General features: G+C 34.9%; 1 protein-coding gene across 1 annotated transcript; it reads left to right on the top strand.

Annotated features, from left to right (window-relative positions):
• Positions 1-3,420: 3,420 nt before the first annotated feature.
• LOC131037694 (high-affinity nitrate transporter 2.1-like) lies at positions 3,421-6,206 on the top strand. The gene is made up of 3 exons (XM_057969879.2): positions 3,421-4,266; positions 5,056-5,462; positions 5,789-6,206. The coding sequence occupies exons 1-3, from the start codon at positions 3,421-3,423 to the stop codon at positions 6,177-6,179; spliced, it is 1,644 nt and encodes a 547-aa protein (XP_057825862.1). The 3' UTR covers positions 6,180-6,206.
• The last annotated feature ends 9,342 nt before the right edge of the window (positions 6,207-15,548 follow it).

The following is a 15,548-nucleotide window of genomic DNA, read 5'->3' as shown; positions in this document are numbered from 1 at the left end:
CGATAAGTGTTTAGATGAAGAGCAGTGTTGAATGTACTTAGAATGATCTCATCAAGCAAGTCTTGTGCTACTCAGAATAGATCAAAATTTTCTTGTTTTCTAATCATTACAACATAATCAAATCCCCTAACTGGGTAAGCTCTAACAAGCTTCATTGTGCAAATTTTGTAACAAGGTGATCCATTAGTTTGGATTCTCAAATCCTCCAGCAAGGTTACTCTTAACAAGTAGTACTCTTAATAGGGTATAAGCTTTTAATCAAGCTTGGGATCTCTAACAAGATTCACTCCTAGCAGAGCACTTTGTAAGACCTTAATCAGTTAGTTATCTATTACTGCAGATATTTAACTTGTGAGTTTCATCTCACCGTTGTTTTTACCTATTTGGGTTGTCCACGTATAAACACTTCTGTTATGGTGGATGTTCTACTTTATGTGGATGTTGTTATTTCATTTTGGATAGCATGTATTTCATTTAAATGCTTGGTTAAGTTCATCTACTAGTTAGTGTTTGAAGTTGTGTTTGTTTTGGTGTCACTAATTCAGCCCCCCTCTCGGTGCTTTTCAAGACCATGAGTCTCAAATTTTATTGAATCTATTATAAGAATCTCGTGTCTTACAATAACATAAAATATTATTACTATATTGCATTATGTGCATATATAGTTAGGATAAGATCACATAGGTAGGTTTGTCAATCAACATGCACCTTTTTCTTATTTACCTAATCAACACTTATCTAATTTAGGTTGAGTTAGAGTCCTTTTATCATGTTAGTGAACATCTAGTTTTCTCCACCTATTATATATGTCTTATTTTAGCTAGATCAATCCATCATGGATGTCTAACTTCAATTTCCTCTTTTTATGCATTATGTTTCTCTATATAAGCACAATATTACTTGTGCTTTATAACCATAAACAAAAGCAACCATTGAATATTATTTAATACAATCATTATGTTAGTTATTTTCTCTATACCTCTTATTAGTTTTGTTTATATTTTCTTGTGGAAGGTTTGTTGGTTTGATAGTTCCTAGATCTATTCAATATTTCATTATTATTGTAAGATGTTCTTAAAACTTCTTATGCACATAATGAGATACATGATATGTGTCCAAATATCTCACCTCAAAGTTGGATGTTTCCTTTTCCATGTGAGAAATGATAAATAATAAATACAAATAATTTGATAATTTTGAACATTAAGATGCAAGATTTAAGATACCTTTTCCAACAAATACTATTAACTTTTATCTATTAAATATTGATGACTACTAATCACCCACTCATTTCAACGCTCTATTGAGCTTTAATAGTAGTGTATAATATCTCACCACTATTGTCCACACTATTTAGGCTCTTGTTAACATGGTAAAATTCATGACTTGTTATTTATGCTTTCACCTAATCTATTAAAAATTATCTTAAAATATTCCATGAAGGTTTCTATGATTTTTGGTATCAACTTCCTATCATTCTCATAGAGTGCCAATATTCCAACTAGTAGGAATCATTCCTCGTCGCACTCTTGGTGTAAAATGAGTATCATTAATACTTGCTATGCTACTCTTAAATCTAGAGATAGACATTAAAAAATGCTTCAAGATACCCTTGCATCAATTAATCTCGAACTTAGTCATCAAAAGATAAAGAAGTGTTAGAGTGGACTTGAGATGAAGTCCAATATTTCATTAACTATTTATATCTCCTTCACCTTTGGTAGGAATACCTATATCTTTTATGTTAGGTCTTGGAGCATTTAAAAATCAATTTAAGAGATTGAATTGAGGCCACTTCTTATATATCCTAAGAGTTGACTACAAAAAACTACCATATTTTTTGTTTGACTTTTTTATTCTCTTTTGTTAGCATATCAATATAATCCTTAATGGGCTCATCTAATGAATTTATGATTGAATTCCTCATGAAATTGAAAAACTACTTTTGTATCAATCCAACATATCCTTCTCATTCATATCATTTGCTTGATACCATTTTATACTTCCCTATTCCCTTATCAATATGTAATTTGACTAAGGTGCCATCAATGATTGACATCATTTAATTATAGGTCATTCATGTATATAGTCGCTAAGCTTGTATGATGAGAAGAAATAAAATGAGGGTTGTCTTGTCAAAGCACACATCATGTTTAAGACCGTAAATATGTCATTGATCCTTAACAAGATTTGTTTACTATTATAATTTGTTGGAGCATGATTGATACATATCTAATTACTTATAATCGACAAGTGAAATAAATCACAAAATTAATATATAACAAAACATTCCTTATTGATTACAAAGTTAATATATCTATTCCTATTTACCAATTTAACACACATATATATGTTACCTATCTAAAACAAGCTTCCTTGTCTGATCATAAAGTAAAATACACCTATTCCTCTTTATCAATTTAACATATATATGTACCTATCTCAAATGAACTTTCTAATCTAATTACAAAATTTAAATACACTTATTCCTTTTTACATATCTAAAATGAATTATCTTCTCTCTTTACAAAACTAAATACACATATTCTTCTTTATCAATTTAACTTATATATATACCTATCTAAAATAAACTCTCTTTTCTCATTTCAAAATTAAATACACCTATTCCTCCTTATCAATTCAACATATATGTACCTATTTAAAATGAGCTCTTATCTTATTAGAGAGTCAAATACACATTCCTCTTCATCAATTTAACATCTAAAATTAGCTCTCTTATCTGATTAGAGAGTCAAACACACCTATTCCTCCTCATCCATTTAACAAATATACGTACGTACCTATCTAAACAATACTAATATCACAAGAAAATGGACTCCACGGTTGACTTGTTGATTCAGTAATAGATATTCAAAAAGTTGTAAAGAATTTTATAATTCCCATATTTGGTGCCGGTTTAAGCTGTCTACTTAAAGATTGGTCAGCACCAGGCACGCGAAGAAGAGCGACGCAAGGATTGCAATTGAAACTGGTTGAATTCAAGTTGTGGCTCGCCGTTATCCATTTGGGGCAAAGCTGCAACAATGAAATATCAATACCCACTTGAGATGTCACGCTGTACCAATAATTCAATTCCCTCACCTCTGAAATAATGGAGTGCAATCCCTAAAATAATAAGTTGACCCAAACAGGCGGCTAATCACAACTCCAAACAGACCCACGTTACTCCCAACTTCCAAGCGTCGTCAGGACGCGGCGCCGATGCATTTCTTAACCCAAGAGGTGACTCTTCCGGATCATGGAGAGCCATTAAAAATATTTTGCCAGGTCAAATTGAGCTCAGATTCCATCAAATTTAATACGGGCAAAATGGTCTATTTAAGAGCATGGTTTCCCTAATTCAAACAAACAAAGAAACCACCTTTGATTGATTGCTTGATTGATTGAGTGATAAGAAATATGGCAGACCAAAGTAGGTCCAGTGTTGGGGGAAGTGTGGATATTGAAGCCTCTCCAGGAAATTCCATGCATGGAGTTACGGGAAGAGAGGCCGCATTTGGTTTCAGCGTGGAGGGGACTGAATCGGCGGCGGCGGGTGGAGAAAAGTTTAAGGTGGCGGTGGACTCGGAGCACAAGGCCACCCAATTCAAGCTGTTTTCTTTTGCGAATCCCCACATGAGAACTTTCCACCTTTCGTGGATGTCCTTCTGCACTTGCTTTGTCTCCACTTTTGCGGCGGCACCGCTCTTGCCGGTGATCAGAGACAATCTTGATCTGACCAAGCGGGATATTGGGAACGCAGGAATTGCGTCGGTTTCGGGTTCCATCTTTTCTAGGTTGGCTATGGGGGCTGTCTGTGATCTTTTGGGTCCCCGCTATGGCTGCGCTTTTCTCATCATGCTGTCGGCCCCCACTGTTTTCAGCATGTCCCTCATTTCCTCCGCTGGGGGATTTATAGTTGTGAGATTTCTGATTGGGTTTTCTCTCGCTACCTTTGTGTCGTGCCAGTACTGGATGAGCTCCATGTTTAGTACTAATATCGTTGGTCTGGCTAATGGCACTGCGGCTGGGTGGGGTAATATGGGTGGGGGTGCTACTCAGCTGCTTATGCCTCTTGTTTTCGAGCTCATTCACAGTAAGATCGGGTCTCCTGCTTTCATTGCCTGGCGCATCGCCTTCTTCATCCCTGGTACTCTGCATATTTTAATGGGTGTTTTGGTTCTCACTCTTGGACAAGACCTTCCTGATGGTAACTTCCGAGCGCTGCAAAAGAGCGGGGAGAAGGTCAAGGATCAGTTCTCTAAGGTAATTTATTCATCACCGTACATATAAATCTTTGATAGGCATAGATACACAATATGGAGATTAGTTTTCGTCATAATTTTTAAAATTTCATTTTATTGTGAATAAGATTTTTTTGGTCTGATTGGAGAGGTCATAAATGGGAACTTTATTCTTAGTGTATGTAAATAGGCCAGTACAATAGTTCAGTAGAGAGACAAAGCTATAACCACAATAATAGTCTAATAGAGGTACAATGCTTGCAGCAATATTTGTCCAACTAGGTTTTGGAGCATTAAATCACTATCATAAACCACATCATCTTTAATGTGAAAGTTCAAATTTGTTAGTATATAGAAGTGCAGGTGTATTGTTCATAATTACAATCATCATCTAGAACAATAATGCTGATGAACAATAATGCCACAATTTAACCATCAAATTATATAATGAATAACTAACTTTCACCATATTTTATTATCAATGTTTTTAGATTATAATATCCACTATACATATAAATCTTTGATGGGCATAGCTTTTGTCTATCTTTTTTAATTTATTTCTGTTGGTGAATACCGAGTAGCCCGTTAAAGACACAAAGCTGTAAGTCAAATGAAGGTTTTGATCTTGTAAGTACACTAGCAGAATGAAGGTTTGAAGTATTGAATCATTGACATTAATATCAACATAAAAAATTCAAACCATGATCGCAATGGTCCTCAATCACAATGACCTAATAAATCTTAAACTTCGATGATTATAAAAAACCCACTTCTGTGATATTCTAGTATGACATATTTTAATATCCTACAGGTATTCTGGTATGGCATTTGCAATTACCGAACGTGGATATTTGCACTTCTGTACGGATATACAATGGGGGTGGAACTCACAACAGACAATGTGATTGCTGAATATTTCTTCGACAAGTTCAACCTAACATTGCACACAGCAGGAATTATAGCGGCTACGTTTGGGCTGGCGAATATTGGGGCCCGGCCATTGGGTGGGTTCCTTTCGGACAAGAGCGCCGCCATGTTCGGAATGAGAGGACGCCTTTGGCTGCTCTGGATTTTGCAGACAGGAGGAGGGTTGTTCTGCATTTGGCTGGGAAAAGCAGGATCTCTTCCCCTCTCTATCGTCGCCATGATCGCCTTCTCCATTTGCGCGCAGGCAGCTTGTGGGGCAACGTTCGGCATCATCCCTTTTATCTCGCGCAGGTGAATTCAATACCTGTTTAGATTTCAAAAGCAATTGCATTTTTTCAAATTTACACATTGTTTGTTATTTAATATCAATATCAATGTTCGGAATAGTGATAATTTTTCACTGTCTAAATTGTGGAGTGTGATTGAAAATATCGATTTTAAATTCATTTTGATGATAGATCATGAAATGTGATTTACAATATTGATATTTTGAAATTTTTATAATTAAAGATCATGTGTGATCTACAATATTAATGTTAAATTTTTTTAATCTAACTCAATCAAAAACAGCTGTATCAAATTGAAAATGTGAATAATGTTAATGTATTGCACTGTAGGTCCCTTGGGGTGATTTCAGGCTTGACAGGCGCAGGAGGGAACTTGGGTGCAGGCTTAACTCAGCTTCTATTCTTCACAAGCTCAGCATACTCGACAGGAACGGGAATCACGTTGATGGGAGTGATGATAGTTGCATGTACAATACCTGTGTGTTTGGTGCACTTTCCGCAGTGGGGAGGCATGATCTTCCCGCCCTCCAAAGCCACCACTGCTACAGAGGAAGAGTATTACGGTTCCGAATGGTCTGAAGAAGAAAAACAAAAGGGTCTTCACCAGGGTAGCATCAAATTCGCTCACAACAGTCGCTCTGAAAGGGGATCTGCCAAAAGATCACATTCCATCGTATCTGCGCCCACTCCACCCTCTGCTTCCCCTCTTCCCCATGCCTGATCCTATTCCTCATACTCTCCAAAACTTTAGTAAACTATTTTAATGCTCTCAGAATTGGGTTTTATTATTCGCGAGAATTATGATATATATGTTCTCAGGATTGAGTTTTATTACTTGTGAGAGATATAATATATCATGATGCTATATATGTTTTGATGATGAGTTTTATTACTCGTGAGAGTTATGATATATATGTTCTAAGTATTGGGTATTGGGTTTTACTACTCATTATTAAAACTAATGCAAGAATATGTTTGCTGCTTATTAATTCAGACAAATCAAAGCTAGTGCATTGTTGTTCCTTCTTAGTAAAGACCTGGACTTCCAATCTGATTTGATTAGATTCTATTAACCAAAACTAACTTCATTAAGTGTATTTTGGTCTTTTCACGGTTCATTTAAAAATCTTTGATGATGTTTACTTTCAATGAGTTAGGAATTTTTAGTAAAAAAAATTATAAATGTTACTTTTATTTTTTTGGATTAAATATCATAAGGTCATTACATATCACCAGAATTGACTGAGAATATCAACATCAAGGCACCTCAGGAGGGTGCACCCATCAAAAAGATTATAATTCGAGAGTATCACCACATAAGGGGAGATGGTTACAATAATTACATCATATTATAAGAGCAAAAAGATCAAAATAAAGAGTCATAACAGACTATATGAAAGAAATTTCAGAATCTGGAGAAGAGTTGACTCCCACTAGTGAGATCCAAGCCACCCAGCCCATATCTCCATCTTGCCATACTTCCATACGACCATCAAGAATGTCCTGCTTGTGAGGGTGTGAGGTGTTATGGTGTATCAGGTCAGCTTCCTCCCGAGAAATTTCCATATGTAGATGTCTACGGTCCATCTGTCTCATGAAGGCCATTAGTGCTTGCTCAAATGCCACCTTTCTTGGTTCATCTCTCTCCCATGTGAAGCCATGGGATAGCTCTCTGGTGTAGACAATGGTGGCACCTTCCTTTATCCATTTATCAGACTTATCTGATTCTAGCTTTATAACCATAGTGACTTGCATTGAGATAGTATGAAAAATGAGTCTCCTAAGAGACTCAGTGAGGTGCCTTGTGCTGTTATTAAAGACATCATCATTACGGTATTTCCAAATGAGCCAAAGAATTTTTAAAGATAAACAAGACCAGAAGATATTTGTAGTTTTCCTACTGCCCTTAATGTAGCCTAAAACAACATTTATGATTTCAACACAATTAGCATCTAAATTTAGACCAAACAAGTTCCAGATTTCCTTTGCAAAATGACAGTCAAAAAAGATATGTTTCACAGTCTTTGGAATTCTACAAATCTTGCAATTTAGGTAGTTACCCTCCTTCTCCTTAATAGGGAGTTAATTTAATAGCAGTCTCCAATCAAAGAACTATTTTTTTGGTTCATTTGGAGTCATCCAAAATTTACCTAATCTATCTTTCCATACCCCAGGTTCCCAATTTAGCTCCCAACAATTATTTAGGTGAAGAAAAATGGTATATGCCTCAGTGAGGGATTCATAAATGTTTTTGGCTTTAAGAGAGGAAAGAGGTGTGCCATCAACCCAGCTAAGCCCAAAGAAGGAGAAGGGGGGGGGGGGAGAAAGGTGAGGTGGGGGAAGAGCATTGGCTAAGGCAGACTTAAGGATGTTATAGGTTCTGCTTTGGGATAACGAGATAGAGAAGGAAAGTTGCAGATCATCCCATGCTCTTAATTGGCCATTCTTCAAAGTAATTGATTCCCATATTGTGCCATTAAGTGCAGAGCAGCCTTGAAGAGCTACCAATGGTTTTCCATTATATATTAGATTCCATTAGATAGATCTATCACTAGTGACCTAGCCCTATCTATTTCCCTTCAGATTGTACTGTACCAAGTGTTTCACTTGTTCCCAAGCCTTCCATAGGGACTTAAAGACCCCTGATCCAGCTGGGGTTACATCTATCTGTCCAAGAAGAAGGTCAATCATGGGGAGGTCTTTCCACTTCTTGGCTTTATTTGGAATTGAGGATGATATATTATTTCTTATTAGGACTTTCCATGGCTCCTCACCATCTATGGCTTTGAGGATCCATTTGGAGGTGAGGGCTATCCCTTGCATTCTAAGATCTTTTAGCCCCATCCCACCATGCAGTTTGTGCATAGTACACCATTCCCATTTCACTGCATGTTGCTTCCTAGTACCTTTCCCATCTGACCAAAGAAATTCCCTTATCTATTTTTGGATATGGTTAAATTGATAGTTCTTGAAGAGCCAGGTAGTGGAGAAATAGATATTATATGATGCCAAGATCTTTTGACAGACATAAAATCTTCCAGCCTGAGATAGATAGTTCCTATTCCATTTAGAGAGTTTCTTCTCTATCTTATTCCTTACCCATTCCCACATTTCTTTTAGATTTGGAAGGATAGAGAATGGGATACCTAGATATTGGAAGGACCCAACCAATTGAGAGAGAATTTTGAGAGCCTGTCCAGAGGGCTGTCATCCTAGCCAAGTAGGTTAGATTTGTGCATAGCAATCTTACTTCCAGAGGCAATGCAAAAAACATTTATATTTTCCAGCAGGGCAGTAAGGTTTTCTTCATCAAGTTTAATTAACATTGTCGTATCATCAGCAAATTGGATATTACATATTTCCTTATTATTAGGTAAGGATATTCCCCTAACAAGAGGAGTGATAGAGGAGTCTTTGAGTAAATAGAACATTGCATCAACAACTATGACTAATAGTGCAGGGGCTAGGGGGCAACTTTGCCTTATTGACCTGGATAGTGCAAATTTGGGGGATCTCATTCCATTCACTTCAACTGAGGCATTAGCATCACATAATAGTGTTTTGACCAGTTTACAGAACCCAGGGGGAATCCTAGAGTTTGGAGCATCTGAATAATATATTCCCATTCAATTTTGTCATAAGCTTTCTCGAAGTCGATGAGTAACATGGCTCCATTCTGTCTTGTTTCTTTTTCCCAATGAAGTGATTCCCAACATGTGATTAAGTTCTCTAATATATAGCATCCTTTGACAAACCCTGTTTGTGTATTACTGATAATCTTAGGTAGAATATTTTCCAATCTGCTTGCTGTCAACTTTGCTAATATCTTATATGATACATTTAACAGTGTAATGGGTCTCTAGTTTTTAACAAGGGTTCTATCTCCCTCTTTGGGAATGAGTTTGATCAGACCTTGGTTTATGTTCTCACCCAGGGATCCCTTGTGAATAGTCTCAGAATATAGCTCATGGAGATCATCTACAATCCATTCAACATTATCCTTGTAAAATTCTACTGGGAACCCATCAGGGCCAGGGGATTTGTCATTACTGAGGGCATCTATATCTTCTTTGATTTCTTCTTTGGAGATAGCTCCTTCAAGAATCCTACTATCTTATTTATCAAGGAGTTTGGAGACTAAAGACATGATTAATTTCCTTGCATTTTCCTGTTCCTCCCTAACTAGTTCTGTAGAGAATAATTGCTTGTAGTACTGAGCAAAACATTCTAGAATTTCATTTGGTTCAGAGAGGTTTTTATTGTCTTCCCATATGGAGTCTATATTTTCTCTTGCTTGTTTCATTTTAAGCATCTAGAAGAAGAACTTGGACCCCCGATCCCCAGAATCTAACCAATTAAGCTTAGCTCTTGCTCTCCATCCTTTAATTTTTTGGCTTTGTAGCCTTCTAAGATCATTTTTGGCCCTGATTAGTTGACAAGTGAGTGTTGCATTTTCCAGATCCCCTTGCAGTTTAGATTTTGCCACTTGTAGTGCATTGTTCAATTGCATCTCAGTTGCTCTGGCATCCTTACGTTTCTTTTTACCTACCACCTGACAAAGTGAGGTCCAGGTTGCAATATTTTAGTTCCACCTTTCAATGTTTGACAACTTGTTGTTTCCACATTTGTTATACATTCTGACCAGGTATAGTGCACACTTAAGATCACCATCCTTTAGCAAGATAGTGTTCATTCTAAAATTCAAGTTAGGGCTTGGAAGGGCCATTTTACTATTAGTTATCTTTATCCCAATCATAATGGGGTGATGATCAGATAAAGTATATGGTATGACAACATACTAAACACCTTCCTCATTTTTAATAATTTCAAAACAATCCCTATTGAAGTAAAATCTATCTAGCCTACAGCACACTCTCTTATTGTATTGTTGGTGGTTACACCAGGTGTACCATATTGAGTTGTGTTCTCCTTTTTTACCTACTATTGGGTCAAGCAACCTCATTTTATTGACCATCCTCTCCTAGTGTATCCTCTTTGCTCCTTTCCATCCCACCTTATTCCCTCCTTGTTTGTCTTATGCATTGAGTACCATATTAAAGTCTCCTCCCAAGAGCCAAGGGATGTCTTCTATTTTTGTAATCCATTCCCACATCTCCCCCCTTTCTCGGTAGTCAGTAGAAGCATATATTGAGCAGAGACCAAATGTCTTATTTTCATTCTGTATTATTACCCATACTGCCCTATCACAGGGGGATTGTCCCCATTTGAGAATCTTGTTCTTCCATTTAGGACTTAGCAATATTGTAGCTCCACCCTTACCCTTAGGGTGTTTGGTGAAGAAGGGGGTGGCTTCCCTCCAGATGGATTTTAGCCCAATTTCTAGAGAGAATCCTACTAATTTTATTTCTTGGAGCATAAGGCAATCAATTTTGTTGTACATATTTAGGAATCTTTTGACCACATATTTCCTGTCAGGGGCCTCTAATCCCCTGATGTTCCATGAGATGGTTTTCATCATTGGGGGGTTGCTTCAGAGTTGTCCCCTAGGGTTTTAAACCCTTCAAAATATTTGGGTCATTCCTTAGATTTAGAGAGGTAGCTAGCATCAAAGGCCACAGTTGATAGTGGTCTGCCTCTTTTTTTTCTGAGTTTAGAGAGCTGATCAGGTCCTAAGGAAACTTTCCTAGCTGAATTGTCTTTACTAACTCTAGGAGGTCTTTTCCTCCTTTTTTTGTTTTGTTATATTACCAGTTTGTTCTTCTCCCCCACCATTGGTTCCAACCTCAAAGGTTCTAAGATAAGGGGAGAATGTATTTTCCCTTTCAATATTTTTATTCATTGTTTCAGCCAACTGTAACCCTGGATCAGTACCATGCCCTTTCTCAAGGGGTTGGTCAGAAGGAGAAGTGATAGTCTCCACCTCCCCATCAGTGTTATTAGAGGTTTTTTCAGTAAGATTTATCTCTCCTCCTTCCTTAGCCTCCACTGGAATATTTTCCATATGATGGACACTCATATCCTCTGTGGGGGCATTTACATTAACTTTAGGTCCAAGAGGGGAGTGACTAACCTTTTCGGTAGCACTGGTGGCAACCTAAGTACCACCATCTTCCCCTTCGATCAACTCTTGGAGGAAGGGTATGGTACATGATTCAATTTCCTTTTTTTGATTAATTAATGCTAATTCTAGTTGTTTTCTATGTTCTACAGCCATCTTCATCTTTTCAAGAACAATTTGCTAAGCATTTTGCTTCCTAGGTTCACCAGTAGGAATGGAGACTGTGTTCTTATCTAGTTCTAATACATCAAGTTCACTAGTAGCCCGATTAGCTTCTTTTAATGCCAACTGATATTTGAGAATAACTTTTGCAAGAGGCAAAGTGGATGGGCAAGGGAGGGTTTGGGGTTGAGACAAGGGGGGAGAAGGATCAGATGAAGGTATAGATTCAACAACCCTTGGTTGGGGGGGAGGGTCAAGAGGTGGGGATGCAGAGGGAATAGGGTTAGTCTTATTAGCTTCTTCCGACTCCGAGTGAAGGCGGGTTCTGCTAGAAGTCTTCTTGAAGGAGGCACCATTTTTTCTCACCATCAAAGGGCAATTTTTTAGGTAATGTCCACTTCTTCTACATCTATGGCATGCATTAATCCCTCCTAAGTATTCTACGGGGCACGATAAGAGTTGGTTTTCAATACAAATGTCAATACCAAAGGGGAGGGTTACTCTAGGGTTGAATGCAATGAGAACCCTCGCATCCATGTGAGGTAGTAGAGAAGCCGAGGAATCAATTTTAATAACCTTTCCAAGTGGCTCCGTGATTTTAGAAATACAGTTCCACAAAAAAGGGGGGACATTTTTAATAACTACCTATTTAGGGTTGGAGAGTGCCATTATTTCTTCATTACAAGCAAGCGGAGTCCAAGGAATGGCCCTAAAACAGGTGTTGCCTATACTCCAAAATTGTTTTTCAATAACCTTCCTTTGCATCTCTTTATCATTAAAGAAAATAAGAAATAAACCTTTTTGTAACATTCTGCAGAACGAAAACTGAATCCAAACTTAATAGACCAAGTATCCTGAAACCATTTATTGAGATATTGTCTAGATGGCATTTTATCTACATCAAGGGCTGCTAAAAAAATCGCGGGAATCCCTAAGCGTAGCAATTTCTTTAGAAATACATTCAGTCATAGAGGAGTTAGGTTTAATGATGACTCTCAGGGCCGAGGCAACCTCACCTTCTTCACAATTTGTTGTTGCATCTTGGATTGTCTCTAGTTCGAACCTCGCCTCATCTGGAAAGGTCGCGCGGAGCCCTTGAACAACTTCAGTGAAGGTTTTTTTGCCATTGATAGGGGTTTTGTGAGTATTATGCCCTTCACCATCGGTTTTTCTCTCCATTAAATGAGGCACGAATAGAGTTAATGCGGGGGCCTCCCACTAGGACTGGGAGCCCCTGGGCAGAGAGCTAACCTGCAGCCAAGGACCGTTTGTGTACCTTGGTTGCAGAGCTCCCTCTCCCACTTTTTCCAATAAAAAATATATATATATCTTAAACGTTACTTTCAATGAGTTGGGTATTTTATAATAATAATTAGATCGATATTTTGGTAAATGTTATTTTCAATTAGTTGGGTATTTTATAATAATTAGATTATTTTAAGCAAATTTTTTATAAGATGTATATTTATTTGTTATATTTTGAAATCAATTATTTGAAAATTAGATGTTTTAAACTGATTTTTAGTCTTGATTAAATCATGTAAATTTGTTGTTATGGATATCTTATCTATTTTAGCAACAATCAAGTATTGATATAGTATTATATTTGTTATAGTTAATTATTTCTTAAAGATAGGTATTGTTGTATGTAAATAAGACTATCAATGTATTTGAAACAACCAATCTCTTTACCCCAATATGTTAGAATAGTTTTTTGAAGATTCTCTTACGGTTTCCTATTTTTTCCTTTATTCGTAGATAGAAGTAATTTTTACATTATCATTTTGATGATAAGTATTAAAATTAAGTTTATTCATTCAAACAAATGCTATTGAAAAATGGACGCCATCAATTTATCTTTAAAAGTGATAATTTTAAAAAGAATTCAAATATATTAAAATAGGTTTGATTTATAGTTATCTATTGAATCATAGATGACATAATTTAATATGTAGAATATCATTCAACATTAGTAAATACAATTATTATTATGCTTGTTTAAATTTTTAAGAAAACTTATTCAATGAAAAAAAATAACACTTTATTTCTTTTGCAAAAAAGTACTTGAAAAATACTTAAAAATAAAAATGATAGTTATGAAAGTAATTAATCATAGAAACTTAAAGAAATTGAAAGAATTCTTTAAATTTTATGTTTGGCTTGTTGCTTGAAGATCTACTTCTACAACATTTATTTTCTAAATGATCTAGATAGTGTTAGATCTTAGTATAAACAGATTTATTTTTTATTTTTTTGATGTTATATTATACTTTTTTTTTGGAACATCACACTCAATGTGTAAATGTATATGCAAGTGGAGTTGATTCACTTCTTCAACTATAATGCCTCTAATACTTAATATATTTTTTTTGTTGTATACATGAAAACTTAATGTGGTGTCCTCTCTTTGAAAAGAAACTTTGATTCTTGTAACCTTATTAAATGACTTTTTTTAACTTGAATAAATAAATTAAAATGATGAAAAATCTACCCTTGAAATGTCTTCGTCTTTGTTCTCTAATTATATATTCATATCTTTTAACAAGTCAACTGGGAATTTAATAATAATTATATCATTTTCAGTAAAATAATTATTAGATACATGTTTGCATTATTATTAATATTATAAAATTAGTTATCAGAAATTGGATGTTTTCATCCCATTTTCAATTTTAATTTGAACTATGAAAACTTATTTAAAGAATTTCTTACCAATTCTATCAACAATAAAATATTGATATAAATATAATATTATAGTTTTTATATAATGATTATTATTCCATGAAAAAAGACTATCAATGCACTTGAAACAATCAAACACTTTTTTGAACATTCTTTGAGGATCCTCTTACCAATTGATTTAACTCTATACTTCAAATTTATTAATGAATTATTCTCTTTCAAACTATCATGAATAGAAGTAACTTGTACATTTTCATCTTGGTGATTGATATTAAAAATCAATTTATTCATTCAAATAATACTATTAAAAATGGGTGCTATCAATTTATTTCTAAAATTGATATTAAAAAAATTCAAATATCTTAGAATAGGACTTATTTATATTTCTATTTAGCCATAAATAGAATATTATAGTATATGGAATATCATTTGAATTTAATAATATAGTTATTATTATTCTTGTTTAATCTTGTAATAAATTCATTAAATACACACTTTTTGTATTTCACTTTTTTTTTTAAATACTTGAAAAATACTTACAAATAAAAATGCTACAATTGTGAAGGTAATTCTGTAAATCTTTTATTTGTCTTATTTCTTGATATTTATTTCCACAACACTATAATTTTCAAATGGTCAATTTCTTCAACATTAAATTTTTCAATTGGTCATCCAGATGGTACCATCTTAGCGAGAAAAATTCTTTATTTTTCTATTATATTTTTATTGGAGAAAATTAATGATTTCAAGTGTATACAAGTGAAGTTCCTTCACTTATTTAACTATACTACATCTAATTTTTATATGTAAAAAGCAAGAATTTCATTACAATCTCTTTGTGGAAGGAAACTTTGATTCTTGTAACATTTTTTAAAAACAAAAATCAACTTAAATAATGAGTTACAATGATAAAGAATCTATTATTGAAATATGTTCCTCTTCATTCTTCTCTCCTTCCTTAATAATTTTGTGTCTTTTTTTATTACCAGATCCTTCCTTGCTTTTCCCTATTATAGTTACATACTCATATCTATATACGATAGGAAAAGAAAATAATAAAATAATAAAATAATTCATAGTATGAATGGTTCAGATGTATACTATTTTAATTTTGGAACACAATTATAAGACTTGTATTTCCATGTTTTAGTTGCAATCATGTTAATATTTTTTAGATTTCAAATAACTTACCTATTAGGATAATGTAGTGGTATATTTTTAACTATT

The sequence above is a fragment of the Cryptomeria japonica genome, chromosome 4 (genome assembly GCF_030272615.1).
Source record: "Cryptomeria japonica chromosome 4, Sugi_1.0, whole genome shotgun sequence".
Lineage (NCBI taxonomy): Eukaryota > Viridiplantae > Streptophyta > Pinopsida > Cupressales > Cupressaceae > Cryptomeria > Cryptomeria japonica.
Note: the sequence above shows the minus strand (reverse complement) of the source record. Positions and strands in the feature narration are given on the sequence as shown.

What these genes read in the sequence shown, in the direction of transcription:
- LOC131037694 (XM_057969879.2), top strand. Translation starts at nt 3,421, where the DNA reads ATGGCAGACCAAAGTAGGTCCAGTGTTGGGGGAAGTGTGGATATTGAA. An exon ending in TCAAGGATCAGTTCTCTAAG is followed by an intron (nt 4,267 to 5,055) that starts GTAATTTATTCA and finishes AATATCCTACAG; the next exon opens with GTATTCTGGTATGGCATTTG. An exon ending in ATCCCTTTTATCTCGCGCAG is followed by an intron (nt 5,463 to 5,788) that starts GTGAATTCAATA and finishes ATTGCACTGTAG; the next exon opens with GTCCCTTGGGGTGATTTCAG.